Raw genomic sequence first — 27056 nt, forward strand, 5'->3', positions numbered from 1 at the left:
ACGCGTAAAGACACCAAAGACAACGGCGATCGTCATGCACCTGAGGTTGTCAGGGGCCAAGCCGCATGTGGAAAGAGCCATCCACCACCTTACGTCATATCTCGTGCGCTCGGACGACAACAACAAGACCGACTCTCCTTTTCCAACCACACAGCTTGGCTTGTTGTCCTGACTCGTCTCCACTCCTTCACATCACCTGTATTACTAGTCGTCTGGCTCGGCTACGAAGGCTCCTCCCGACGTCAAACGTGGGTCTGCATCAAGCAGTACTCCGCACGCGTGCATGGAAAAACTCGGTGAGATGAGTCTGGAGAGCAGTTCCACCCCCGGGGGGCTTTTGGCCCACCTTGCAGATGTCAACTCCAACGTAAAAGTGGCTAACGAGGCTATTCACTGACTTCTAACAATGGAGCTTTTGTCACTCACCTCAAGCAAGCACTCTCACGCGCAAAAAAATCCTGAAATGCCTTCAGACTACAACATTTGAGGGTATGCAGCTGAATCCTTGATCGTAGGGACTACTTCAGACTTGTTACGATGATACCAGTACCGTCACCAGGCGGTAGATGGAAGCCCTCGACGACTAGTCCCGCATCACCCAGCAGCTCACGCCAATGCTTCTCTGTCCGTTCCATCGCGACCAGGAAAGCTATCATCTGCATGTCGAACAGTGCAGGCAGGATAGTCGTGCCGGTAGGAGGCAGAATGAAGTCTTCAATGATAAGCTGCGAGTATCCTCTCTTCATACTCGCGGTAACGTTCTTGACTATAGCGAGACATTTCTCGTCTGACCAGTTATGCAGGATGAACTTCAGGAAGTATAACGGGAAGCTGCATACCGATTAGGCTTGCTAAAGGAGAACAGAGCAGAACGTATCCGATATTACTTGATCTTGGAAAAAGTTGAAGCTAACACGCTCGACACAATCTCCGAGATCGAGCGTACGATCCTCGGCAATGTGCGGAAGATCGAACAGGTAGTATTTGTCAGGGTGTTCAGCAAACTTCTGCTTGAATGCGAAGAGATCATGACCACGGCCACCGGCAACATCCACATACAGATGGCCTCCCGCCACTATTGTTCGTTCTGGATCGTCGAGCAGCTTTCCCTGGACAGGGAATCAATCTACCCAGTCAGGCTGATTATCACAATCTCCTTCGAAGAAGGCAGAAAAGGCTGACAGCAGGTTTTGTCCGGCCACCAGAATCCGAAACAAGCCCTGGCCTTGTGCATCGTAACGGTATTGCAGCGGCCCCTCAGCTTGATCATCTGGGTTCTTGTAGTCAATTTCCGCAAGATATGCGGGGACTTTGGCCATCGTTTCCATGCCACCATCAAAACTGTGACAGTCGTTCAGTACTTAGCAAACTCGTTGTGAGCGGCAGCAGTTACTCACATGTATTCAACCATGCCTTTCATGTGTCTATTGGTCAAGGCTATGGTCAGCTGATTGGGCTCATATGTAGCCTTATCGAGCTCGACAACAAGGCCACTCACTGTCATCACTCTCAGCAAACGCTCTACATCGTTCCGTCAGCTCGAACCAACATTGGAAGCAGAATTACGATTAACAAGCAATGTTTGGTCAGCCTTGGATAGTTCGGCTAACTCTCCGGATGTCACTTGACCTTTTTCAGTAACATAGTCGAAGATGCTCAGGTCATGCAGCACACGCATGGCCATGAACCTGCCCATCTAAAATGAGATCAGTTTCAACTACCATCGGGTTCCAACGATCTTCACATACCCAAAACGCCTCTCTCATCAAGGTTTCTTCAGGCCTTTGCAACCCACTGACGAGATTCAAAGCAGTAGTCAACAAACGTGCGCACCATTCTTCCGATATCCCTTCTTTCTGCGCGGCCACGGTGGCCACCTCGAAGGCCTTGAAGGTTGCTTCCATTATGATGAGCGGCTTCGAACGTACACTTGTGCGAGATGTAAAACCGATGAGTTTGCAAGGTATATCATCGCGGCAATTGCACGAGTCGGAATGCAGCATGCTCGCACTAGATCACAAACTTGAAAGTCTCCGTCAAGATGAAACAAGACTAATGGCCACTCAACGACGGCGCACTTTGCAGGCTGGTACGTCTGGGGGGAGGGGGGGGGGGGCTTAGCTTTGACGGTGCTATATCTGCTAATCATCAGCCCAGCGTAGAATGCCTTCATGAATCTTACTACGGCCGCATTTCCAGCCTACCAAGTGGAGCCTGACCTTCCTCATGTGCGGGGGCGACTTGTAAGGTTATCCCTGAGACAGCTTGACATCATTGGCTTAACGAAGTGCAGTGCTGCCTCAGCTACGTTGGCCAAGATTTGGTATATGCGAGACATCAGCAGGTTGACCAATGTCACCTATGCGTGGGCACAAATATCTCTCTGCTATCTGTAGGTCAATCCAACTGGATCCATTGTCTGAGTATGGGTTATCAATTCGATATACATACAGAGCCGAACTCTTCATTCTCATAATCACTGGCTCGCTTCCAACGCTACGGCCGATCATGCGTATTTGCTGCAGCGAAGGTTCATCAAAGTACGCACGCTTCGCGGCTCTCAAGAAAGGCAACAACCAATCAAGCAGCACCTCGCCATATGACGGTACCACGATGGCTGGTACTCTGGGTTGGGAGCTACCAGAAATCGAAAACAGCCAAAGAAAAGATAGCTTAGAAGACCTTACGGCGTTGCCACCGTTCCACGCAAGACCAGAAGTCAGGATTGCCCCTTCAAATTCCTCGGGCCGGCTTCTAGTATGGCGCATCAAACTCAGACCAGAAACACTATCACAGTTCAACAAGACTTCAGTCGGACGTACGAGCGATCTCCAAGAGACTCCGTGTTTTTGGAGAGCGTAGAGAGGCGGTAGTAAACCAGGGGATACGTTCTTCTTGGTCCTCCCAAGAACGGAGGCCACCTCTCCCGCGAATCAGCAAGCTCATCAATGATTTTCTTTGCAGTACTCAAATCGAACCATCTACCTCCCTCGCCTTGCTTGCTTACCAACATCCTTTGAGTCTGCTGCATAATCCACGCTACGCCAGACTCCTCATCGCCTCCTTCACTGACCGACGCTTAACCTTTCTTCTCTTTCTTCAACGACCGGTTCTGTAGGAGTTGGATGGTCACGATGACAATCAGCGCAGCAATCACTAGGCCAAATGTACCAGGGAACCCATAACGGAAAGTTGGAGCCATGGTCTGGGGAAAGATTACAATTGGAAGCCAGGTTGCAACGGCATACTGGAAGCCCTTCATGCTTTCATGCTGCTGATGACGATGGTGCGCTCTTCGTTGTCCCCAGCGCAGAGCTCGTTCGCCCAGGTGTAGTTATGAGTTACCGTCAGTCAAAGATCTGCAACCGGAAGAGAAGATTTGCAAGATAGTAGTCATGAGTTGCACTCCACACGTCAAAAACGCAAACAGCTTCGCATTCTGACTCGGCGGCCAAAAAGCCAAAATTCCGTTCGAGATCAGTCTATACGCGAGCGGCCCGAAGACAAATGCAAATTTGCTGCCTGTGTAATCGTACGAAAAGCCCCATAGCACGATGCAGAACCCGGATATTACAGTCGCTCACCAAAAGTTTGGTCGCAGCGCACGCTGCGACCACCTCATCAACATTGTCAGTGAATATTCACACTTGAATATCTCCACAACCACAAGTCAAAAAGTAGTTCTGGTTTCAGCTTATACAGCGTGTAGTCTTAGTATTTAGTCTGGTATCCCCTAGCTCTCTGTACAGCAGAGATTCGGTGTGGCATTGAGTGAATGAGCTCCTTTATCAATGAATTGGGTATGGCTAACCATGCCTCTTTCAACCCTCCACAGAACCTCTCTGTTGCGGTTCGTGCCTTAAGCAAAGCTCGTAGACACTATTCGATTGGTTCTCGGGGATGAGCCTGCCCTTATGGCATTGTGTTCAACCTCGTCAATCAACTTTGTTATTGGAATCTCACTTGCTCTCGAGCCAGACAGTATACTCTGTACTACTCATTGCAACCAGTCGCCACGGTCTTTGACTAGATGACTACCTGACTATTACAAAGGTTATTACAACCCGCCCGGATAGTCTACCCCTGACCACCCAAGCCTTGCTTAGGTGACTGTCAACCCCTACAGCTTTCTGTACCTCTGCTCATCCCCAAGAACCAATTGACTAGTGTCTACGAGCTTTGCTTAAGGCACGAATCGTAACAGATAATTCCTGACCTGGCAATCAATTGCTGCTAACTGCTTGACTGTATTGAGACATGGTTATTGAGTAAATCTGCTGTGAAGTCAACGTGCAATTTCATGTTTGTGTGGTGTTGTGGCCCAAGCTCAATTTGCGACTAAACTTTTGTTCTAGTACTGTAGCTTTGTTCTTGTGGGAATGTGTGGCGGTGGATTGTGAGTGATCCGTACGCATGTGGGAAGAATTGAAGAATTGAACTGAGGTTGTATTTCACTATTCTGTGTGTTTAAATATGTTGTGGTCTTGGTTGAGACCCTATTACCCTGGTATATACTGTTCTGGAATAGCGACTTCCAGGGCCAGTATATAGTCGGCTTCTCCTCACGTAGTCTAAACCGTGACAGAATGATGTTGCGGTCCACGATCGAGAAGCCTTCAGACTTAAGCCAGATACCGAAATAGTCGCTCACTCCACAGGCACTACCGTAGAGCACGTTACCTAGGACGAACGCGTACCATCGCCAGCCAGTCAAGACGTGTTTGAACGTGGCAAGGGTGATCTTAGCGGGCGCTGCTTTTCCAGCTTTCTTGACACACTCGATGACGATTTGCTTGCTTTTGTCGGTAAGGAACCAAGCGCATGTTGTGTACAATGTCTGGGAGCACCCATCAGGTAACGAAGCCTACGGGGACGGTCATACACTGCGCTCGATCAGCCCAAATTTTCAACGAAACATCTAAGAGCACTTATACCACAGACGATATAGAGCCATCGCCAGCCTTCCAATCCATGGTGTCCATCCAAACTCTTATGCACCGCAGCTTGCAGATATCCTCCGAAGGCACGTCCAGTTAGCGTCGTCATATGAAAGATTGTAATCCGTTTCGCAAGTTCAGTCTTCGTGTACCAGCTCCCCGGCACACAACAGCGCAGGGAAGAAGCTACTCTCAACAAAACCGACCAAGAACCTGAAAGCATACAGCTCAGGCACGTTCTTAACTCTGGCTTGCGCAAGCGTAAGATTTCCCCACGCGATTTCCACGGCCGCGAGCCAGTAGGATGGTCGAATATATTACTCGGGATCTGCATGACGGCATAGGCGACAGTGTAGCAGGTTACTGCATATGTGTATTTGTTGCCATACATGCGCAGATCTTCCTGCATGCCAGAGACATAAGCGTTGGAGAGGTTGCCTTGGTCGAGATATTTTAGGAAGAAGCCCAGGCAGCCGAGGGTCAGGATGGAGAAGTCGAGCTTGCGGAGGAGCACGCGTTCGTGGGATTTGAGATGGGTGTTGGAATCCCATCTGAAGGAGCGGAACTGAGTGCTGTTAGAATGGCAGGCTGCTAAAGGGAGCAAACGTACATTCTTGATGATGTTCGGCGCCATCCCGAGCAACTGTTCGAAATCGAACTTTGATACGGCGCTGCTGTGTGAATCAGCGAGGAAGGACCGATCCGCTTCTTATATTCACTGTTCGATGTGACAGCCGCATGTCTATTGTGATCTGCACTATTCTTTTCCAATCAAGCACGCTGAGCGGAGATACGCTTCTTGGTCGTGGCAATAAACGGTGATGTTCCTTAGGGGAATTTGGGAGGGGCGAAGCACATCATCGCTAGGGTGCACGTTACAACTGTTTAAGTGTTATTATTGAGTTGAAGTTATCGGGGAAAGCCTCAGTACCCATCCACTAGCGCCTATAAATAATGCCAGTACTAATCGATATATAGGGGAATAGCACCTTCCAACAGCAACTACCACACCTCAGTGCAGGATGCTGTTACCCGCCAATACAACTCATGGAAGGATCTGCGATACCAGCATAAGAATGGGATATTCAGTTACAACATGCGAATGTCTTTAAATTTCAGTGCCGATTCACACATACATGTTCGGAAAGTAGACACTACCACAATAGGTGGTTGCTCCTGACCGTTCTGTTGGTATGCACTACCGTATTTGTACTTAGCGCTGTTTACTTAGTCTGGCTCAGCCAACTGACACAATCGATAACTCTTACACTCAACAATACCGACTGGCAGACAGAGGAGCCAGAAACGAGATGACCTTGAGTTATCATTCGTCTCGATCTTGATAAGCTTCAGCCCACATATGTTGGCTGTTGCGGCAGCTCTTACCCCTCATATTATTTACACCCCAGACCGGGCCAAGTGAGCTTCTACCAGACTTGTCAACAATCATATTAATTCTGGATCAAATCCTTATCGATAGGTGATCAGACCTCTCTGCTGTATGTGCCCTCGTTCACAGACCACAGTGTGGTCTTATACCACCAAATTATCAGATTAAATAAATATGCTTGATTTGATTGTCTCGCTTCTACGAATGTGGAAGGCTGGGAGCAGCTGCCAGTCATGCGCAGTCAACACGCGAGGTGCAAAACAAAAAATACCCACGCATGGCTGTGCGTGGTGGTATCAACCAAAAAACACAGACAACTTTCACACACATCCTCCTGGACGAACGCACAGCACATGAGAAGTGCAAAAAAGATGTTTCCGTCACGGGGAATCGAACCCCGGCCACATCGGCGCTTACTAATGAGAGCGATGTATCCTAGCCACTGCTGTTCGTTAGTGATTGTTGGCGAGTGAAGTGGTGATGGTTGAGCTTACCTAGACCATAACGGATATTGTTAATGGATGAATGGACAAATCCAAGATTTATATCCTCATATAAAAAAGTGCTCCTAGTGATGCATGGAAGTGACTGCCCTCTCATCCTCCTTGCTGGTTTTTCGCTGGACTTGCGACATTTGTGTGCACTCTTGCCGAGGTTGGCGGACTTTGAGCATAAGGCCTCAAGACTTCCATCAAGCCTGTTGGGTAAGTCCTACCCCCACACTCTTGTAACTCTTTCCCATTGCAGCGCGCAAACCCCTCATATTCAGTATTCTGTGCTCTGAATGAAGATCGCTCTTCGGTAGTCAGCAGAGCCGATGCTCTCGCTCGTTGATATTAGTGTTGTTGGGCGCATCTCCATGTGACGCGCCGTGGCGTCCTCTGCTCCTTTAACCATTCTTCGCGTAAGATCCTGAAGACGATTTGCACCTCATCCAACAGGAGGTTTCTTCGATCCCAGCGCCCCACCGAGAATAGCAGGATCCAGCATCGTGGCCTCTGGCACATGTACACCGCATTTCACGAACATGCTCCTCCACAGCGTGCCGACAGGTCGCTCTTCTGGCATGAACACCACGGTGTTGACGTACGTCGCCGTTGTGTTGTAGCAGTCCGCTTCGTTGAACAGTTGCGCCTCGCAGTTGTCGCCCTTCTCGGAGTAGAAGACGCCGCAGCGCGCATCGCTGGGAAGATTGATGCATGACCCGTTCTTCCACTGCGCTGCAGGCCGCGCGAAGGACATTTTCTGTAACAGGCTACCGCGACAGTGTTTTGGGCCTCCAGAGCCAGAGTAGGAAAGAGCGAGGATCGGGATTTGCGCGACGGGTTGTGGTGTCGGTTTGGCGGCTGGCAGAGACGTTGAGTCTGGCTGGATGTATCCTTCATCCGCTGCGCTTGAAGTCGGTACTGGCGCTTCCTGGTCTCCAATCATGCCTTCGTCGGTCACCGTCATTGTGGGCGTGTATGCTGGTGGCGCAATGGTGGTTCCATTCAGGATGTCGCCGCGATCGAAGTCGGTGCCGTTCAGGAGCGCTTTTTCAGCAAGCTCGCGTTCAGATTCGCCGTACTTTGCGGCTTGAGCAAGCGTCACTGCCATCATCTTTGGTGGTGGTGCGCGGATCTCGATCGCAATCGCTAACAGCATTGCGATAAGTAAGAGCAGAAAAGTAGCCGTAAGGAGGAGAATAAGGCGCCTCGGTATCGCCATACTGACCAAAGCGCACGAACAACATTAACGAAAAAGAAGAACAGGTTGAGAGGAGCTAATCTTGGTGTTGAGGTCCAAGTTGGCTAGGACTGGTGGTGTTACAGCCCGCGTTTCATCCCCACGAACTTCTGAAACGCTTTCAACACCCGCCAAATATTGGATGAAGGAAGAACAGTAAAATGATCCCGGAAGAAATCGAGGGATTGCTTCTTGTGGAAGGGTTGAGAGTATTGATTGATCTGTAGAGCTATGGCGAGGATCGATCGGGACTATATAGTAGAAGGGAATAGCCATAAACGGGTATGGAAGCAAACCCGAGCTAACTGAATGAGCTGGAAAATCAGTGCAGCGGACTGTTAGCAAATACTGCAACGGACCGCTGGCGAACACTTCTCGACGCCAGCGAGATCGAGTGTCTCATCTTCGATCACATGAGGCAAATCCATGAGAACGTATCTGCTGGGATAACTAGAAAATTTCTGTCTGAAGTCAAGAAGATCGTGCCGTCTGCCGCCTGCCACATCAACGTACAGGATGTCATCATCAGTCACCGGCTTGGAAGTATTGTCGAGCAGCTTCTATTCAACCGGATATCTATTAACTTAGAGTGGCCTACTCCCACGGCCACCTTCAAAGAATGCATGCACAGCGTTGAGAAGCTTGGGATTGGCGGCAATGTACGGCCAAAGATTCTGTCCGGGGAAGTTGTGGCCGTACTGTGCTGGACCCCAGTTTTGGTTAGTCGGGTTCTTATATTCGTGTCTCTCGAAGTACTCAGGAAGTTTGGCTATGAATATCATTCCGGCATCGTAGCTATGCTGAATGTCAGTCTTTTGCCGACGTTCCGCTTCGATCCGACGTACATGAACTCGACAAGACCTGCTGTTTGCCTCGTAGCAAGTGCCTTGGTCAATGGATTCGGTCCGTATGTCGAGTCGTCGAGTTCTGCAACATCCTAATGCAGTGAGGACGCGTAGAAGACGTTCTGCAATAGCCTTTAGTGATTCATCGCACGTTGACAATCTTCAACGCTGTACCAAGCAAGACCTCATCAGCCTTTGTAAGGTTCGCCAGCTCTTGCGATGTAATACATTCTTTCTCTACGATATGTCTGAAGACTCCAAGTTCGAGCAAAGTCCGTGTTGCCATGAAAATAGATGGCTGATATGATTTCAGTCAGTGCAGACGATCCGACCTTTACAAGTTAACATACATGATAAGCCAGTTTGGTGATCGCATCTTCAGGCTCCTGCAGGGCAGTCACAAGCTTCATCACCGCTTCGAGCGATGTCACTCTTAACTTCTCAGATAATGAGCCATTGAGAGCAGCTGCTGTTATCAATTTGAGGACGGAGCGTGCAGTGTCTATTGTTGATCGGGGTGATGAAAAGTAGGCCCGGATGAAGCACGGCGACTGTCGACATGCGCCGAAGCCTTCATATGGCAAATGCCAACACGATCAGTCCTTGGACATTCTCAAGCGCGGCACATTAGCTGCAAAGGAACACGGCCCGTAGGGCTCATCACCAAAGCACTTAAATCTCACAACACTCCAATTCTACTTTAACTTTTTCTATTCAAAACGAGTTTAGTCTATCTTTGTTGTGAAGATCAATTGTTCTTGGAAATGAACTGGTTCACGAACAGCTAGATGGGCGCCGAAGTGCTGCCAAGCAGCTCGTAGCGTAAAAGTATCCACAGTTGCCAAAGACATAGTCGAGCTGTACTCGTATGAGCGGAAGAATGTCCGGTTCCTGGAGAAGCAATACAGACTCTTGCAAATGCGTCGATGACTCTTACTGGTTTACTCCAATTGGTACAAGTGAATTCCTGAATGGTTTTATATGATGAAGAAGTAACCTCGTGCATGTTACCTAGCTACCGACCCAAGCGAAGCTATTGGAATATGATCTTGATTGGTTGTATTTTCTTGTGTCTGTTGCCAGAAAACCTGGGTCAGAGACCGCCCATACAAGCTATTGACCCTAGTCCCAATCAGAACGGCAAACCACCCAAATGCTCCTGCCCTATATCACTGCCTGCCCTATATCACCGCCTGCCCTATATCACCTGAGAGCCACTTCCATCCAGCAGAAGCTTGGGCCTCCTAACTTAAACAGAAATACCAATTTAAACGCACAATAGTACTATCACACTGGCTTAAAGCTCTCTTGCTTTACTATAGTATGCTTAAAATAGGTAATTGTGTGCCTAAAAATAAATCTAAATACTATGTTAATATAGTGATAGGCTAGGCCCTAGAGAGGTCGGTAGAGTCTTGACATGGATGGGATCCACCTATTCCTTGCTTGTTTAGCGTATAAGCAAGCAAGACACACTGAAAACTCGTCAGTGTTTCTCCATAGCTCCTCATCAATTCAGTCACTGTTCTCAGGTACCAGCATACTTTGCGCAACCTTTACATCAAGCTTGGAAAAGCTTTGTATGCATACAGACATCATTTGTACGCGTTGATAGAGCAAGACAACAAAAAAATCTTGTTGTGGCTTAGATATGCAGGGAGTGATAAAACATACTGGTGATATTGTGCGCAAGGTTTGGTGTTGAGGTCCTCAGCAGCCCACCCGGAGCCGCACTACACCCAATTAAACACTACCGTGTCTGTGCGCACAACGATCATGTTGGTAAAACGACCGCGCTAGCGCCTTCACAGGCACCCACAAATGAAGCTGTACAACCACATACAATATATATTATTGCGAGATTTTTTGGTGTTGTAATCTGTAGACTCAGGCAACTGTTCTGGCTATCGATACTTGTGTGGGAGTCGCACGTTGCGGCCACGCAAGGTGGCTTTTGGTGGAGGGCTTGAGGCGCCCACCGTTGTGGCCACACCACCCACAGCACCACCCACACGCCTCTGTTTTTTGCAAGGGTTTGCAGGAAGACTCTGTGAGGCCTTGCGCTTGCCAGATTGAGACAGTTGTATAGCTGTGGCAGTGTTGCGAGCTGCCTTCTGCCGTTGTTTCTCAGCTGCCTTCTCAGCTCTCTCCTTCTCCCGCACCTTCTTGGCTTCCTCTCGCGCCACACGCTTCTCCTGTTGTAGCTGTTCTTGGAGTATCTTGTTTTGGTGTTGTATCTGCCGTCGCTCAATAATTGCTGCCGCTTTGTCACATTTCTGTTGTTGCGTGGCTTGCTCGCGATTGCGAGCTTCTTGTACCTTGCGCGGCGAGAAGAAGAGAGGATTGTGCTCATACTGCTGCTCTTGTTGTAGGGTTAGCGGCTTGCCCTTGTTCTTGCGCTTCTTCTTAGTAGTAACTGCAAGGCGAAGCTGCTGGTTTTCAAGAGTAAGTAGCTTGTTTTGAGCTGCAAGCCGGTGAATTGAGCATTGCAATGCGCGAGCATCCCGAGCATTGTTATTGATAATTGCAGAGTCAAGAAGCCTGTCAAGCTCATCGGCCGATGCCTCTGTACTACTAGAGGCATCAGTATTGAGCTTCTGGAAGCGGTGAAGTATCCTGTTTGGGTTGAACGGCCATAGGCCTGTGGCTTCGAAGGCGCTCAGTACCAGCGCCTCAGTGAAGGTATCTATCCAGGCATGCCAGAAAAGCCTAAAAAAGTCAGGTTTCCTGACTGTGGAGAAGCCTTGGGCGTTGTGAAGGTGTGTAGTAACTGCATTGGAGTAGTTTGCTGCCAGAGGTGAGAAACAGCTCACATCAAGCGGCTGCAGCGCGTGGGTACTGTGTGGGGGATAGATACAGAGCAGAATCCTGTGGCGATCGCAGTAGTTGATAAAGGCCATCGTTATATGTGAGCCGTGGCCATCGACAATGAGCAATCGCCATGAGTTTCAAGCTTTTGCCTTAGTGTAGCGATCAAAGACCTGCTCAAGCCAGGCAACACCCATCTCATCGTTGGTCCAACCTGTAGGTGATGCCGCTACAAATACTGAGTGTTTTCCTGGCTCAATATCCGCCACCCAGTTTGATTGTAGGGCTTGAGCTTTACTCTGGTATATGAGGCCTGGTGGCAGAGTTGACCCATCCGCACACACGCTTGCGAGTAATGTTACCCACTCACGATTGCCATCTTGGAGTGATTCTCTACTCCTCCCTTGTTGCCATGTTTGCTTAGAGAAGATCCGCTTGCTCTTGCCTGTCAGGCCAATTGCAAAGCCTTTCTCATCCATATTGTATGTGTGCCGTGGCTCGATGTTGTATTGGGTGATCTTCTGCTGCAGAATATCAAAGTACTTGGTGTACTTTTCGAGAGAATCAGCAGCGTGCCGCTGCGCATCCATACTTGTGGTCCATCGTGATGATATTCGATCAGAGTGCCGGTGAAGGAAGTCAGTAATCCAGCTCTCGGAAACCTTGTTGTGAGCAAGCGCAAAGGCAAAATTTGCTACCATTTGACGCGTAGGAGGTAGGTGACGATCTGTAAGCTCTTTGATATACTTCACAAGGTACAACTCCTGTTGTGGGTGGAGTAACTGGCGATCTGTGTTGGCATCTTCCCGGGATTGCTGCACACCTTGGTGGTGCCTTGACAACGTTACGCGATTAACACGATGAATTTTTGCAATTTCTGTATATGTAAAATTTTCGCCAGGCTTTAATTGACGAATCTGCATAAGTGCATCATGAATTCCAGGCATGGTTGTGGTGTAGTTGACGTGTCAAAATGTGACTATTGTTGTTGCCTGATCGTTGTACCAACATGATCGTTGTGCGCACAGACACAGTAGCTTTGAGCCAAAGCCACATTCTATATTTATACAGATGCTAGCGGCGGGAGCGTCCGCGTGGAGAACAGCAAAATAAGAGCAAAAATATAAGTCAACGCTAGGATTTGAACGGAGCAAAACACTATTGTACACGCTGTACAGACTATTTATGGTAAATACAGAAATACAACTCACTCTTTGACTTATATCCGGTATAATCTGAAAATTGAATGTGGGCGATCTGAGTATTGCTTCACTTCCGCACTTTACCTATAACACGCCAAAAGTAACACGAGTACGGCCGTACTACGGCCGGGTCAACCACTACGTTACTGCTACTGCTATGGGAGGTACTTTCACTGCTGCCCTGCGTGTCACGTGAGTTGTACCAGTACCGTTCTACTACAAGTATGCTGACTTTTGGATACGCTGCTTCCACCATGTCGTCAACCCTGAATATCATCATCACTCTCGTCATTGTCGCAATCGGCAGCATCCTTTACTTCATCGTCATGGACAAGATCCGGGCTCTTGAGCACGCGTAGAACCAGAACGCTGAAGACATGGAGACCCTTCGAGAATCAGTCGCGCGTATGATTCCAATTGTGCATACACTTCCGCACCAGGACGCCCAAGTCGAAAAGACTGATCAGTAACAAGACATGGTGATGCAGTCTAGCTATTGACAAGCCACAGAGTCTTTTCAACGAAGTCGTGGGCTATGTACAACAGCCCTTTCAATATGTTGGAAAGACTACGAAGGCTGTGGTCGCTTGGGACTGGTTCACGATAACTTGCGATCTTGTCTTCGTTATTGTCGCTATCTTCCAAAGCTTCATGGTACAGAAGACATACTATTAGGTACCGTGGCGCGTCTACGAACTTCACATCTGAAGAGGTAACCTATGCCCGCACCTCCGAACTCCATGAAGCCCCCGCATACATCACGGCTAGCACCCTCGCTAGCGGACTAGCTTATTGGTGAGCGGCTCACACGCGTCAGTGCAAGCGTGGAATCTGGCTTAACCAGGCCATAGTGATTCACGTTGTAGAAGTCGTTCTGGCTGTCGTAATCTACTGTAGCCTCGTTCATATGTTTCATTGCGCAAGCTGGACCGTACTCGTATGTGTGGCATGTCTCCCGATGACACTCAGACCCGGTTTCACGACTTCTGGGTCTATGCTCAATACATCGGCGGAAGCTTGATGGTCTGGCTGAATCTGGTGGCGAAAAACGGATGAGTAGGCTTGTACTGGCGAGGTATGTGGAGGAAATCTGGGGACAAGCTTGCTTTAGGATAGCGAGAGGATTCAGTATGATTTGTAGGTCTCGACAATTGCGTCGCTCTTGCCGTTTGAAGTCGACGATGTCGTCCGATATAAATCACATTCGTGTCTTCGCTACTGACTGCTACTTCCGTGCCGATCTCTCAAGTGATTCTCAACAGCTCAGTCGTCTATCGCGTTTGCAGGTTTTGCGTGTGATCTGTATGGTGTGCTGTTCCCATTGACATTTTCGGAGTCGGAAGAGTTTCCAAAACCCATCGCACCAAAAGCGGCAGATATCGACTGTGCAAGAGTGCTCGCCGCTGCGTTCAGTATGTAGTCGCTCTGGTCCTCTCTTGTGTACGATTTAGGCGCTTTGGATCCTGAAGGCTCCTGGAAAGAGGGCGCTCTGCTGCCTCCCAATATCTCTCATTGTATGGACTTTCATCTAGGCTCATCTGTCTCTGTCGTCGTGTCCTGTTCTGACTTAGTGTTCGCTAGCGGTCCGTTGCAGTGTTTGCCAACGGCCCGCTGCACTGATAGTCCAGCTCATTCGGTTAGTTCGGTTAGTTCGGTTTGCTTCCCCAACCCTTCACTACTATCCCTTTCTACTATATAGTCTCGATCGATTCCAACCAATAGCTCTCAAGATCAATCAACCCAATCATCTCAAACCTTCCACACTTAGTCCCTGGATATGGCTCGCCTGCCTTCGTCTGGTTCCCACTCGTTCCACTGCTCTCTTACTCGCCATTCTTCAGCGTATCCTCAAGTTTCTTCGCAAATAACAACTTGAAGAACACCACAAACAACACCTTCCCACTCTCTCTACTCTTCAACATAAACCGCAGATGATGCGTCTCCTCATCCACTTGCTTCGCCACACTAATCAAAAACCCCAGCAACCTCAACGAGAAGTTCGAAAAGTCCAGGTGCGGGTTTAAAAATCAGCATGATACATTCGTCCCTTCACAAACGTGGACTTCTCCAGCTGTGACTGGTCGAGGAAGAACTTTCGTCTTGCTTTCCAATTCGACGGAATGTTGTGGCTGGCACGGACTGATTCGCCAGAGAGATGCGCCTTCCTCCATCACGCCATCGTTTTCTCTGTCCAGGCGCTTCAATTGCTCCTCCGCACCTTCTTCATCTATCTTACCACCGATACGGAAAGTGAAGCAACTGCTCCGCATAGGCCCATATAGATAAAGCTCATCGTTGAACGGGTCTGCATACAAGCCAGGATCCAGCACTGTAGTCGTGATCTTCACTGCTGTCTTGGTGCCGAGCGGTAAGCGGTCGAGCACGAGGTGGCTGAAGTCGAAGCCCATGATCAGGTCGGTACCGGAGATATCGCGGTTCGGCACGAAAGATCATGCGACTGAGTATCCATCTGATGCGTGTAAGGGCGATTGAAGTAAGAACAGTCCTTGGGTGCATCCTTGGGGAGGCCATGATAGTCTTTTATCTGGACGCGGAAATAGGTTGTTGCGAGGTCGTTATCCCACTTTTTGGACCTCTGAGTTGTTGACTGATACCTGGGTATGGATATTTGGGTCGTATGTTGGGCCAGTAGCCACTGTGGTGGTTTGTTTAGGTTGTGAGATTTGATTTGGGGAGCAGGTGAGGTCGAATTTGAAGCAAGTACTTGTCGCGAGCTGCAGGGCCCACGATGCTTCTGAGCCTCCTAGCAATCCCATCTTCAAACTTTGTGTATCCGAAAGCTTCGCAAATGAAAGAGGGGCTTTCAGTAGGCTGTCTGTTGTGAAGTAAATTGGAATGCTCGTGGTATGGAGAGCTGAAGGGCAGGCAACGTGCAAGCCTCAGCAAGCCACTTGGATGTTGCAGCCACAATGGTTTACGCAAGACATCAAGTGGGGGAACATGCTCGATGCTGGTAAGATCAGAGCAACTAGATGCATGATGTCGTGATGTTCCTATGATAGCCAATCAGAGGCCTCGGCGATCAGTGGGTGGTGTACCTGTACCGTGCGGCCACAAGTACGATCATGACCCACGAAGAAGCCACGTGTGTTTGACGAAGAAAATATGGAGGATAGTGGGAGGTTCCTTTGATAGACTTTTTGCTCGATCGAGCAGGATACAGGCTTTCTATTCGGTGATTCTTGACATCTAGGGTATCTAGTCCTTCTTGTACTCTACGAAAACAGCCTCGTTCGCAAACGCTTTCTTGTTCACGATGTGGTCCCTAGCAAAGTTGTCAGTAGTGCATCTGGAGTGGTATATGAGAAGTTGGAATCGCAACGATTTGCAGATGAGAAAATTGAAATTCGTGAACAGTCTTCTACTTTCCAATTCTTTTACAAATTTACCTCTTGTATATGTCGTGGTGTACAGGACTAAATCATGATATCATAACGAAGAAGGGAATGTGTTTGGTCCTTGATGAAAGCTAAAGCACTCACTTCCTGCCCCTTCCTCCAAAGCCCCAGCGGATCTGATTTGCCCAGCGACCCGCTACGCCGAGTTCATCAGCGAACTGCCAGACAAGACCGGGATTCTTCTGGAACATGCGACCAACGAAGGCAACGTCAAGGTTGTCATCCTCGAGGTATCCGTTGGCCTGCTTGCCATTGGTGATGGATCCGACAGTACCGACAAGCATCTTGTCACCGACCTTGTCCTTGACGGCCTTAGCGAATGGCTCCTGGTAGCCAGGTCCGCCGTGGATGTGCTGCTTCTCATGGAGACCTCCGGATGAAACGTCGAGAAGATCGACACCCTTCTCAGCAAGCTGCTCGGACAGCTTGACGGTCTGCTCAACGGTCCAGCCCTCGATACCAGCCTCCTCCAGCCAGTCAGTGGCACTGATACGAAGAAGAAGGGGCATATCCTTGGGGATAGTGGCGCGAGCCAGGTCAATAATTTCGAGAGTCAGACGAGTGCGATTCTCGAACGAGCCACCATATTTGTCAGTACGCTTGTTGGATGCGGGCGACAAGAAGGAATGAAGGAGGTAGCCGTGGGCGTTGTGGATCTCGATGAAGTCGAAGCCAATCGAAACCGCGCGCTCTATGGCGGCCTTGAAGTCGGTCTTGAGCTGCTCGATGTCATCCAGGGTCATCTCCTTGGGCTGGCAGTGCTTGTCGTTGAAAGCGATGGCAGAAGGTGCGTGGACGTTGTCGGGCCAGCCGTTCACGTCCTTTCCTGCAATATCACCCTTACTCAACCATGGTGCGACGGTACTTGCTTTGCGTCCAGCGTGTCCAAGCTGAATACCGATCTTCTGGCTTTGACCGTGTGCAAACTCAACAATCCTGCGGAGGGGCTCCTTCTGAGAATCTTTCCACAGGCCAGAATCCTCAGGGGTGATGCGGCCGTTAAACTGGACGGCAGTTGCCTCGACCATGGTCAACCCGGGACCACGCTGGAGGATACCACCCAAGTGAGTGAGCTGCCAGTCTGTGACATGGCCATCCTGAGAGGAGTATTGGCAAAGCGGTGATAATGCAATGCGGTTCTGCATCTGAAGACCACGGATCTTGAGTGGGGTGAAAAGCTTGGGGATCTTTGAGCTGCCATCGGTCATTCCAAGTGCGGTACCAGCTGGTGGGTCCTGAAGGGGTGTGAAGTACGAGACCTGCAATAGTCAGTACGGAGCTCAAGACATGTCTCAAAATGTTCACGTACCCCAGGAGCTGCAATGTTCCTCAAGTGGTCTTCGGTTGGGATGTCCTTGAGGATTGCATGGTGAGAGTGGGGCTTATCGGTGTCTGCTTTGGCGCTCATGGTTGCGAGTGGTGTGAGTTTTGGAGAGAATGGGATAGTTGTGAAAGAGACTCGGCCTCAATTGATGTCGAAACAAAGGATGGGAGAACCGCGAGAGCTTTATACTTACTCCCCACTTCTCGAAAGTACCGTTAGGGTGACGTTGATAGCGTAGCGTAGTCGGCAACAGCGGCCCCGCAGACGTCACATCCCCCAAAGAATTAATTCGTAGGTGATTTGTAAGGCATCGCCGACGCAAATCGCACCATGAATGTGCGACGATGTAGCCGATAGCAGAACTGCAACATGACTTGCTAGTGTACGCGACCTTGATGTTCTGCAAAAGTGGATACAAGGGGTGAGACGGCTGCAGGACAGCTTACCTTTGCTGACAGCGTAGTTGCGTACCCAAGCCTTTAGTTGAATACCTGCTGTACGCTCAGTGTTAGTCGTGTATTTGTTTCTTACCATGCTCACTCATGCTTTCTCACGTAGCGCAACAGTCAATCTTTGCCGCGACGCCTCTCTACACGAGCCTGCAAGCTCATGCCTCAGCCAAGCTCGCTACGCCTTGTGCTCCGCAACACGTCGTTGTATGCTCATTTCCTGCATTTCTAAGCAGTCCACTTGGTGTATGGCGCGAAAGGCGTTAAGGACAGCCTCCGGTGGTTACATTGATGGCGGTGAATTGTCGGCAAACGATCGGCAGGCCTGCCAAATTTTGGCAACGGGTTAGTCAGCAACCCAATCCGGTGAATGCATATTCAACTTACGACAACAAACACCAAACAAGAGGCTTCTTGAGGCTCAACAATCTTGAAGGTGGCCTAAAACAGCGTCATCTGGTGGTTGGTCGGCAATACTTGTACGTAGGACCTGCGCTGTGCAAATAACGGCGACAATGTTGCCTCGCAAGGATCGAAGGATAGCTACTGAATGGTGCCTCCCCGAGCATAGAATGCATGCTTTCTGCAAAATGAACAATATGACTTGAGCCTAAGGCGTGACATCTGGCATACATAGTTGCCCAGCATCGTCGTCCAAGACCTTAGTGCTGCGATCGATACTTTCACCTGAGTTCCAAATCGAGTATACCAAGAGCTGTTGTGTCGAGTTGGACCCTGTCTTGCGATGCAAAAAAAGTTGCTGTCATGCACAACACTCGGTCCAGGGAGTGAGCCGAAACGAATCTTGGGCGACTCAGAGGTGGAAAACGCCAATCTTCTAGTGCCGTGATCGACTTTGACGCTGAAGGTTCCGAAAGTGGTAATTCTGTGGTGTTGAAGGCAAGGTTTGCTTACAGCGAAGTGTGTGAGATATGCTGTCTCAGACAGGTGCTGCATGAAGTCGAAGTCTCACGGCTCGAGTTGACCATCGCCTCAGGAGCACTGTCAAAGGGATGCAACACCGCTGCAGTAGGCTTTGACTCTGAAGAAGCTCACTGTGAGTTCTCGCTTCAGTCAACCTGGAGTTTTTGTCTAAAGATGGCTGCACGATTGAAGGCGATGACGGTGCTCACTTGTGGAATGCAAGCCGTGGCTGCTCGTTGCGCTGCTGGAGACTGCGGGAATAAGCCAGCACAAGATTCTCACGATGCCAATATTTAGTGCCGTGATCCATACTGATGGAAAGTTCCGCTTTCAGTATGATGATGACGATACGAGAAGGCGAAGCGCATGGACAAGCATTGCAGAGCCTTGGGTGGAGTCTCTGTGCAAGGTGACATGACTGTGACGATGGAAAGCTGCAGAAACATTGACAGGCTTCAGGAACGTTCGCCAGTACCAGACACGAGCTCCAAGATTCCTTGCATCCATACGGAGAAAGGTCAAGGCTGTTCTACAACAGCGTGGAAGATGGCAAAAGACCTTGCGGAAACCGAAGTGTCCTCGAGCATGGGTACGGCGACAACATGAGGTGTCAAAACAACATCCTTCACCGCCGTTGCGCCAAGTATGACAACTAAGAACTGCTGCTGCCTTTGAGACCCACCTCAATATCAATACGACATTTGAAGTCATACTGTTCGTGATCTAGATGGCTGCCTTAAGCATATGAGGAGACGTTGCACCTTATAAGCGGTATCCTCAATACTGGCTATCGTTGATTGGCGGAACAAGCGCAAATGGACAAATGGCAATCATCCGCATAGACAGAGACAGGGCTTCAGAAAGGTCCACCTTGACATCCTGACGGGTGAGGCTGAGGACTAGCGCGGGGTGCCTACACGATATGCTGTTGATAGGAGACTGTTTTGCATACGATATCCAGCATTGTTCTAGGATCTAGAAGCTTCAGAGGACAGCTATTGCTTTGCGCCTGACTCAAGTGTTCAGTCTCATGGCTTTCGGTGATGCAAACAACACGTATGTAGAGTAGGAAGTTCAAGCACCAAGTGAAACTACACGTGTCCTGTACCAATGAAGCATGAGATCGAGTGAAATTAAGGCTGATGTGCGGGCGACTCCAGGTTGAGCAAAGCCGAAATAGCACTAAAGTGGCAGGAAGGTAGCGCTAAGACCGAATCTGGAAGCGGTGAAACTTAGGGAGCTCGAAATACCAGCTGTTCACTTCGAAAGTGTAGAGGCCCGCTCCACATATAACGCTTGCCTTTCGCCAGCTCTACCTTCTTCTTCCTCCATCCCACTCTGACAGTCAACTTCAACTGGCTTGTCTTTCTTTTCCTTGTTAGATACCCGGAGCCTTCTCTACTCCAACACACCACGCAGCGAGCTTCATAAGTCTCGCACCCCGCGCACACCTGCGTCCATTGAAGCCACCCAAAGGCTCCTACACACATACCGCACATTCATAATGGCGCGCAGCTCACGGAGCGCCAGCAAGCGCTCCACATGGAGCATTGCTTTCTACCTTCTCATGGTCCTCGTCGCTGGCTTGATGCTGGCGAAGACAGCTCGCGCTGAAGACCAGGAGCCCCTCGCCGAGGACAGCAACGCTGTCTCTGGCCCCGTCATTGGTATCGATCTTGGAACAACCTACTCTTGTGTTGGTATCATGAAGAACGGCAAGGTCGAGATCATGGTCAACGACCAGGGTAAGTTCGCCGCCAGTTCTATATTCGAACAGTAGCTGACAAGTGTCCTTTACAGGTAACCGTATCACACCTTCGTGGGTCGCCTTCACTGACGACGAGCGTCTTGTTGGTGACGCCGCCAAGAACCAGTTCGCCAGCAACCCTCACCGCACCGTCTTCGATATCGTAAGTTGCACGTCTCGCCGCATAAATTTACAGGTACTAACACCCTCCGCAGAAGCGTCTTATTGGTCAGAAGTTCAACGACAAGTCTGTCCAGAATGACATCAAGCATTTCCCCTTCAAGGTCATCAACAAGGGTGGCCAGCCCCGCGTCAGCGTCGAAGTCCACAAGGAGGAGACCACATTCACACCTGAGGAGATCTCGGCTATGGTTCTTGGCAAGATGAAGGAGGTTGCTGAGAGCTACCTTGGCGAGCCCGTGAAGAACGCAGTTGTTACCGTTCCCGCCTACTTCAATGACGCTCAGCGCGCTGCCACCAAGGACGCCGGAACTATCGCCGGTCTCAACGTTCTCCGTGTCGTTAACGAACCCACCGCCGCCGCTCTCGCCTACGGCCTTGACAAGACCGATCAGAAGGAACGCCAGGTTCTCGTCTACGATCTTGGTGGTGGCACTTTCGATGTCTCCATCCTTACAATCGAGGAGGGCGTTTTCGAGGTCCAGTCTACCGCTGGTGACACTCACCTTGGTGGTGAGGATTTCGACAACCGTGTTATCAACTATTTCGCCAAGAAGTACAACAAGGAGAACGACGTCGACATTACCAAGGACGCTAAGACCATGGGTAAGCTCAAGCGTGAGGTCGAGAAGGCCAAGCGTACTCTCTCTTCCCAAAAGACCACCAAGATCGAAATTGAGTCCTTCCACAAGGGCAACGACTTCTCCGAGACCCTCACCCGCGCCAAGTTCGAGGAGCTGAACAACGACCTCTTCAAGAAGACTCTCAAGCCTGTTGAGCAGGTTCTCAAGGACGCCAAGATGAAGAAGAGCGACATCGATGACATCGTCCTTGTTGGTGGTTCCACTCGTATCCCAAAGGTTCAGCAGATGCTCGAGGAGTACTTCGGAAAGAAGGCTCGCAAGGACGTCAACCCCGATGAGGCTGTTGCTTTTGGTGCCGCCGTTCAGGGTGGGGTTCTCGCCGGTGACGCCAGCACTGAGGACATCATTCTCATGGATGTCAACCCGCTTACCCTCGGTATCGAGACCACTGGTGGTGTCATGACCCACCTTATCAAGCGTGGTACCACCATCCCTACCAAGAAGAGCCAGATCTTCTCTACCGCTGCTGATAACCAGCCCGTCGTCCTCATCCAGGTCTTCGAGGGTGAGCGTTCCATGACCAAGGACAACAACAACCTGGGCAAGTTCGAGCTCACCAACATTCCGTAAGTCACAAACATATCCAATTGCGATCAGACCATTGCTAACAAACTTCACAGTCCCGCTCCCCGTGGTGTTCCCCAGATTGAGGTCACTTTCGAGCTCGACGCCAACGGTATCCTCAAGGTCTCCGCCGTCGACAAGGGCACTGGCAAGGGTGAGAGCATCACCATCACCAACGACAAGGGTCGCCTTTCTACCGAGGACATTGAGCGCATGGTTGAGGAGGCGGAGAAGTACGCCGAGGAGGACAAGGCCAATCGTGAGCGCATTGAGTCCCGCAACAAGCTCGAGAACTACGCCTACAGCCTCAAGAACCAGGTCAACGACCAGGAGGGTCTTGGTGGCAAGATCGAGGATGACGACAAGGAGTCCCTTCTTGAGGCCGTCAAGGAGACCCAGGACTGGCTCGAGGAGAACTCTGCCGACGCTGTCGCTGAGGACTTCGATGAGCAGTTCCAGAAGCTTTCCGATGTCGCTTACCCCATCACCTCCAAGCTTTACGGCTCAGCTGGTGGCGCTGGTGACGACGAGGAGCCCGGTCACGACGAGTTGTAGAACGATGAGTTGTAGGTGGTGACGCAGAAAAGTTGACTTCAATTACCTTGGACTGCCTTTGGGCTTGCCATGTATGAGTAGTATTCCTGCCACCGTTACATCGTGCAACGGCTTGGATTTATATGGGAATATTCGAAGTTTAGTTACGAAGATATCAATCCATTGAAATGAACATAAACAAATTGTACAGTCATGTCTTTTGCATCGTGATGTGATGTGCCATGCATGCCCGTGTATGCAAGGTGCTCTTGGTATGCGATAGTGTACCTGACAGCCAAACCTTCACTGGCTCTTACGCCATCGCGCCTTCCCAACCATGGCTCACAGCTGCGGCTCGCCCACTTTTGCGCCTCTGCTAAGTTTTTGTCACCCTGAGTCCCCTTTAACGCGCGCTTGTGGGTGGTACGGCCTCGCGTTCTCTTCTTGTGTTGTCACTGTTTCATTCCTTCCTCAGATGCGCACTTGCCTTTCGATCTGACCCCACCTCGACATCACTGCTTTGTTCATTTCCATCTCGTGTCTTCCTAATAATGCTCCTTCGTCTAAAGTCATTTTAGTGATGCACTCGCTATCAACGTTGCGCTTTTCCATGTCAACTGACCCTTCGCGATGTCCGCCACCGCACTTCACGTCACGAACAACCACGCCAGCTACGGGAATTGGCATGACCAGCAGTAACCTCAAGAGTCGGACATGCTGCTGCTCTCACATCCTCCGGTGCTTATTTACTCTGCCCTGTCCCTGCCTTTGCGTACGGGCGCCCTTTCCAGATCAATTTGACCTCCTCCTTTTGCAACAGGCACCGTACCGCTACAACTCTACCTAGAAAGACATTGAGCACCACGCAGTGTGGTCTTCATACATACAGACTACAGCGTTCAGCGAGTCATGGCATTCACCCAGTTTGCGCGGCTCCTCATTGTACAGCCACGTCGAACATATTAGCCTCATCTTCACCCTTAAGTGTGTCCAGTGCGGGCCACGAGCGTTACCTATTATACGACCACAGATCAGTGTCTAAAGCAACTACCAATGTCATCTCGAGTCACTTGCAGACAATATGGCAAGCACTCACACGTACGTCACGCTCAGGTTTTGAGGATGAGGTTGAGTGTTTTTGAACTTTTCGTATTTACTAACAATAGACAGTTATATAAAACACAGTGGCCATTAGGAGTCCGGATGCGAAGACCTCGTCCATATTGTACGACATCGGATGACCATAGGTTGTAAGGGTATCCTGCGAGAAGCGACAATATCAGAAGATTGCCAAGATGGGCCAGGAGTATTCAGAGCTGATATAGATGGACAGGAAATATGACGAAAAGATGTGTATGAAGAAACCCAAAAGACACAACGCCGACCTGAGGACAACGCAACGCTTAAGAGAAGGAAACCTTGACGGTCTCGCTAGAGGAGCCCATGGCGCAACCACCACCGGTACCGGCCATGGCGGAGTCGTAGCCACCGCCACCGCCGGTGCCGGTGCCGCAGCCAAAGAGGTCGTAGTCAGAACCGCTCTCGCAAGAATCGGGGGTGACACCGTTCTTCTCCTTACACTTGAAGACGCAGACATCCATGTCAGATGTACACTTGGAGCCCTTGGAGCTGATGGTGCGGCCATTCATGTTGACGTTACGGGAGACATCGAAAGCACCGGACTGGCCGAAGGTGACCTCCCACCATGTCTGATCGAGACCACCAAAGTTAGCAAGCTTGGTGTCCTTGTAGGCAGGAGCGCAGGCAGAAGGGACGTTGGCGGCAAAAGAGACGATGGTCTTCTCTCCGGACTTAAGACCAACGGAGATCTCAGGCTGGTTGACGTTCAGTGACATGCCAGAGTAGCCATCAGCCTTCCAACAGAAGATAACAGCATCCTCGTTGGCGTCGTTGGTGAACTCGGCCTTCCAGTCACCGTCGTCACCGACCCAGATGCCGCCGTTGTTGCTCTGGTCGTTCTTGCCGGTGGAAACGATGCCGAGAGCCTTGACGATGTCCTCAACACCATTGAGAAGTTCCGAGACAATGTCACCAAGGTCGCTGGAAGAGGAAGAGGTGGTGGCAGCAGCCTTTGAGCTGGTAGCGACGGCGGAAGGAGCAGCGGAAGAAGTCTTAGCCTCCTGGACCTTAACGACAGCAGCAGAACTGGTGGGCGCAGCGTTCTCGGAGGTCTTCTGCTCAACGACGGAGGAGGGAGCAACAGTGGAGATGGGCTGAGCGGCAGGGGTAGGAGTGGGAGAGTTGAAGACGGAACTCCAGTTGACCTTGTCCCAGTCGACGTCGTTCAGGTCGTAGGCAACGGCCTTCCAGTTGACATCGTTGGCAGCAGAGCGCTTGGCATCACTACGACCTGTTAGTGCTGGTCTCCATACGAGCGATCGATCTACTTACGCCTGACGCCTGGCATGGAAACTGGCGTGACGGTTGTGGTTGGCAGCGGCGGCTTGGCCGACGGCGAGGGTGCTCAGCACCAGTGCAGAGGAGTAACGCATTTCGATGTGTGGATTTGCTGGTCGCTTGCTGATGCAGTTGGATATTTATGTGCGGCAGAGAGATCGTAACGTCGTTCAACGGCGGTTATGAGTATGTCTGGTTGGTGAATGAGTGACTGGGAGCGAACAGCAATACCGGCGTGAAAGAGTGAACGCGCGAAATTGCTATTGTTCAAATGAGGGACAATACGGTATAATATACTCGGTGAAGGTAGAGAAGAGAAGAGGACGAGCGGCGACGCGCAGGAGGTAGTTCAGCCGGAGCCCCTGCTTGTTGGGTTGGTGGGCCCAGCGCACCGCCTGGGGCCTCGACGGGATCTCATCTCCTGTGTCTTTCACCCCCTGCCAAACTAGGAAAGGTGAGCGCGCGGACAATGACCGTTGGTAAACTTCGACGACCAATTGGAAGGCGTACCTGGATTTGTGGAGACTCGCACCCATCACGCTCATTGGTGTGCCTGACTTAGCGACGGCTCGGCGCCCGGACGTTTCACTCCTGCATTTGCGCACGCAACATGCTGCACGTGTTGACCATCCATTGCCCAGCTGCTGGGCCAAAGGCGCAAAGGATGTGAGCTGTCGCATGCGAGCTGTCAACAAAGCAAAGTGGCTTACTGCAGGTCTTCTCCACGGCCTTTGTCAAGCTCAACACCATCAACAAACAAAATGACGGCCGCGCAATTGCGATCTTCGCGGCAGTGGGCCAGGCGCCTCGTGATTGGAGAAACACGCATGCGTGTCCTTCGATCCTGGTCTTGTCGCCAAGGATACAAGTGGAACAACTGGAGCAACTGACTCTTCCAGAACGTCTTCAAAAACAGCCGCGTCGACTCTACCCTGCTCCACCGAATCGCGCACACCTCATTTCTCAACAACGACGGCTTCAGCAACCACTTGGGTTTTGAAGGTGCAGCATAACACCTACAACTTGCTACAAGCAACGCTGCGCGACGACTGGACTCACCGAACTCAGCATGACCGTCCAACCTCCCCTCTTTCTGGAGGGCGCACAAGCTTGGAGCAGCGCAGTGCCTTCGCCCACGCAATCACCACTCAAGAGTGACGCAAGCATCGCGTGCAACGCAATCCGACTCTCCCGTCTCTCCACCTGCAGCCCATCTGCAACTTCGCAGTTTCTTTTCCACTAAGCGATCAGCAAAAGTGCCGAAGCAATGTTCGTGGAGTCCCAGCCCTGCTGCCAGGGACGGCACGATAAGGTCTTATCGCAACGTGTCGCCAGCCGGGTATGCAGCAAGGAAAATCTGCAACTTTCAGCCTACCAGTAACATGCAAGAACGGGCTGTCAATTGCGGGATCGTGGAGATTCAGCCGTGACGGCGTGGATGCCAATGCGACGTGGTGGATTGTCGTTCGCTGATCCTGTCCAGATGCTCGGAATGAAAACGGCAATCGTTAAAATGATGTAGGTGGTTTTCTCTTACTCGTCGGTTCTCCTGCCTTTTGTCCAATCATGACTTCGACTATTCAGCAAGATTTTTCAATTGTTTCTCTCCTTCACATGCACACTGGTGATGAGTCAACTCTCGCTTCGAGGACATGCACTTGTCGTGCGGCACGCGACTTTGTGTTGAGGATGAACACGAATTCTGGTCTATCAGCAAAAACAAACACAGACACAAAGGCACGTGTGCATGCTTACGACACCGTGTCAGCCCGCAGCACAGTAGTCCTGCGAAGTGGTCTCAACAGGGTCTGTCAGCCATCTTGACCAAGTCCGTGAGAACCGTGGAACGGTCCAAGTAATGCGCGCGCCACTTCGCTTGCACGGTAAAACAGCATTGCACACATACCTGCTGAACGCTGCCGGCTCGTCTATGTGCAGCTCGCAGC

The 27056-nt window shown here is 50.5% G+C and overlaps 9 protein-coding genes and 1 pseudogene across 10 annotated transcripts; 2 read left to right on the forward strand and 8 right to left on the reverse strand.

The window, feature by feature from the left end:
• Nucleotides 1-518: 518 nt before the first annotated feature.
• On the reverse strand, nucleotides 519-1904 carry BU25DRAFT_461035 (S-adenosyl-L-methionine-dependent methyltransferase; the record flags this gene model as incomplete). The annotated part of the gene is made up of 6 exons (XM_033710401.1): nucleotides 519-787; nucleotides 947-1109; nucleotides 1203-1341; nucleotides 1398-1497; nucleotides 1546-1696; nucleotides 1749-1904. 6 exons carry the CDS (start codon nucleotides 1902-1904, stop codon nucleotides 519-521), a joined length of 978 nt encoding a protein of 325 aa, XP_033558694.1.
• A 225-nt stretch (nucleotides 1905-2129) lies between these two features.
• On the forward strand, nucleotides 2130-2862 carry BU25DRAFT_450590 (uncharacterized protein; the record flags this gene model as incomplete). Its single annotated transcript, XM_033709703.1, has 3 exons — nucleotides 2130-2243; nucleotides 2294-2392; nucleotides 2454-2862. The coding sequence occupies exons 1-3, from the start codon at nucleotides 2227-2229 to the stop codon at nucleotides 2860-2862; spliced, it is 525 nt and encodes a 174-aa protein (XP_033558695.1). The 5' UTR covers nucleotides 2130-2226.
• A 217-nt stretch (nucleotides 2863-3079) lies between these two features.
• Nucleotides 3080-5571, reverse strand: BU25DRAFT_433434 (MFS general substrate transporter; the record flags this gene model as incomplete). The annotated part of the gene is made up of 7 exons (XM_033708778.1): nucleotides 3080-3263; nucleotides 3414-3579; nucleotides 4567-4837; nucleotides 4869-4883; nucleotides 4942-5123; nucleotides 5259-5502; nucleotides 5548-5571. The coding sequence occupies 7 exons, from the start codon at nucleotides 5569-5571 to the stop codon at nucleotides 3080-3082; spliced, it is 1086 nt and encodes a 361-aa protein (XP_033558696.1).
• A 1131-nt stretch (nucleotides 5572-6702) lies between these two features.
• On the reverse strand, nucleotides 6703-6786 carry BU25DRAFT_t111 (annotated as a pseudogene). The gene has a single exon. The product of its transcript is annotated as a tRNA-OTHER (tRNA).
• Nucleotides 6787-7224: 438 nt separating this feature from the next.
• BU25DRAFT_476192 (uncharacterized protein) lies at nucleotides 7225-8034 on the reverse strand (the record flags this gene model as incomplete). Its single annotated transcript, XM_033710945.1, has 1 exon — nucleotides 7225-8034. One exon carries the CDS (start codon nucleotides 8032-8034, stop codon nucleotides 7258-7260), a length of 777 nt encoding a protein of 258 aa, XP_033558697.1. The 3' UTR covers nucleotides 7225-7257.
• Nucleotides 8035-8564: 530 nt separating this feature from the next.
• On the reverse strand, nucleotides 8565-9307 carry BU25DRAFT_476194 (uncharacterized protein; the record flags this gene model as incomplete). The annotated part of the gene is made up of 4 exons (XM_033710946.1): nucleotides 8565-8847; nucleotides 8898-8989; nucleotides 9049-9195; nucleotides 9248-9307. 4 exons carry the CDS (start codon nucleotides 9305-9307, stop codon nucleotides 8637-8639), a joined length of 510 nt encoding a protein of 169 aa, XP_033558698.1. The 3' UTR covers nucleotides 8565-8636.
• Nucleotides 9308-14170: 4863 nt separating this feature from the next.
• On the reverse strand, nucleotides 14171-15906 carry BU25DRAFT_433436 (uncharacterized protein; the record flags this gene model as incomplete). Its single annotated transcript, XM_033708779.1, has 6 exons — nucleotides 14171-14399; nucleotides 14735-14893; nucleotides 14947-15046; nucleotides 15126-15298; nucleotides 15352-15515; nucleotides 15847-15906. 6 exons carry the CDS (start codon nucleotides 15904-15906, stop codon nucleotides 14171-14173), a joined length of 885 nt encoding a protein of 294 aa, XP_033558699.1.
• Nucleotides 15907-16055: 149 nt separating this feature from the next.
• On the reverse strand, nucleotides 16056-17800 carry BU25DRAFT_413411 (FMN-linked oxidoreductase). The gene is made up of 2 exons (XM_033707033.1): nucleotides 17636-17800; nucleotides 16056-17585 (listed from the first exon to the last, which is right to left on the reverse strand). The coding sequence occupies exons 1-2, from the start codon at nucleotides 17732-17734 to the stop codon at nucleotides 16407-16409; spliced, it is 1278 nt and encodes a 425-aa protein (XP_033558700.1). The 5' UTR covers nucleotides 17735-17800; the 3' UTR covers nucleotides 16056-16406.
• Nucleotides 17801-20323: 2523 nt separating this feature from the next.
• On the forward strand, nucleotides 20324-22886 carry BU25DRAFT_398728 (heat shock protein 70). The gene is made up of 4 exons (XM_033704918.1): nucleotides 20324-20768; nucleotides 20824-20933; nucleotides 20986-22160; nucleotides 22215-22886. The coding sequence occupies exons 1-4, from the start codon at nucleotides 20528-20530 to the stop codon at nucleotides 22711-22713; spliced, it is 2025 nt and encodes a 674-aa protein (XP_033558701.1). The 5' UTR covers nucleotides 20324-20527; the 3' UTR covers nucleotides 22714-22886.
• Nucleotides 22887-23848: 962 nt separating this feature from the next.
• BU25DRAFT_398732 (uncharacterized protein) lies at nucleotides 23849-25440 on the reverse strand. Its single transcript, XM_033704919.1, has 2 exons — nucleotides 25105-25440; nucleotides 23849-25056 (listed from the first exon to the last, which is right to left on the reverse strand). Exons 1-2 carry the CDS (start codon nucleotides 25203-25205, stop codon nucleotides 24096-24098), a joined length of 1062 nt encoding a protein of 353 aa, XP_033558702.1. The 5' UTR covers nucleotides 25206-25440; the 3' UTR covers nucleotides 23849-24095.
• Nucleotides 25441-27056: the final 1616 nt, after the last annotated feature.

Source organism: Macroventuria anomochaeta (assembly GCF_010093625.1).
Source record: "Macroventuria anomochaeta strain CBS 525.71 unplaced genomic scaffold BU25scaffold_30, whole genome shotgun sequence".
Taxonomy (NCBI): domain Eukaryota; kingdom Fungi; phylum Ascomycota; class Dothideomycetes; order Pleosporales; family Didymellaceae; genus Macroventuria; species Macroventuria anomochaeta.

Coding starts and splice junctions, on each gene's coding strand:
- BU25DRAFT_398732 (XM_033704919.1), bottom strand. CDS start 25,205: ATGCGTTACTCCTCTGCACTGGTGCTGAGCACCCTCGCCGTCGGCCAA. Junction 25,057..25,104: donor TTCCATGCCAGGCGTCAGGC/GTAAGTAGATCG, acceptor AACAGGTCGTAG/TGATGCCAAGCGCTCTGCTG.
- BU25DRAFT_398728 (XM_033704918.1), top strand. CDS start 20,528: ATGGCGCGCAGCTCACGGAGCGCCAGCAAGCGCTCCACATGGAGCATT. Junction 20,934..20,985: donor ACCGCACCGTCTTCGATATC/GTAAGTTGCACG, acceptor CACCCTCCGCAG/AAGCGTCTTATTGGTCAGAA. Junction 22,161..22,214: donor TTCGAGCTCACCAACATTCC/GTAAGTCACAAA, acceptor CAAACTTCACAG/TCCCGCTCCCCGTGGTGTTC.
- BU25DRAFT_413411 (XM_033707033.1), bottom strand. CDS start 17,734: ATGAGCGCCAAAGCAGACACCGATAAGCCCCACTCTCACCATGCAATC. Junction 17,586..17,635: donor GGAACATTGCAGCTCCTGGG/GTACGTGAACAT, acceptor TGACTATTGCAG/GTCTCGTACTTCACACCCCT.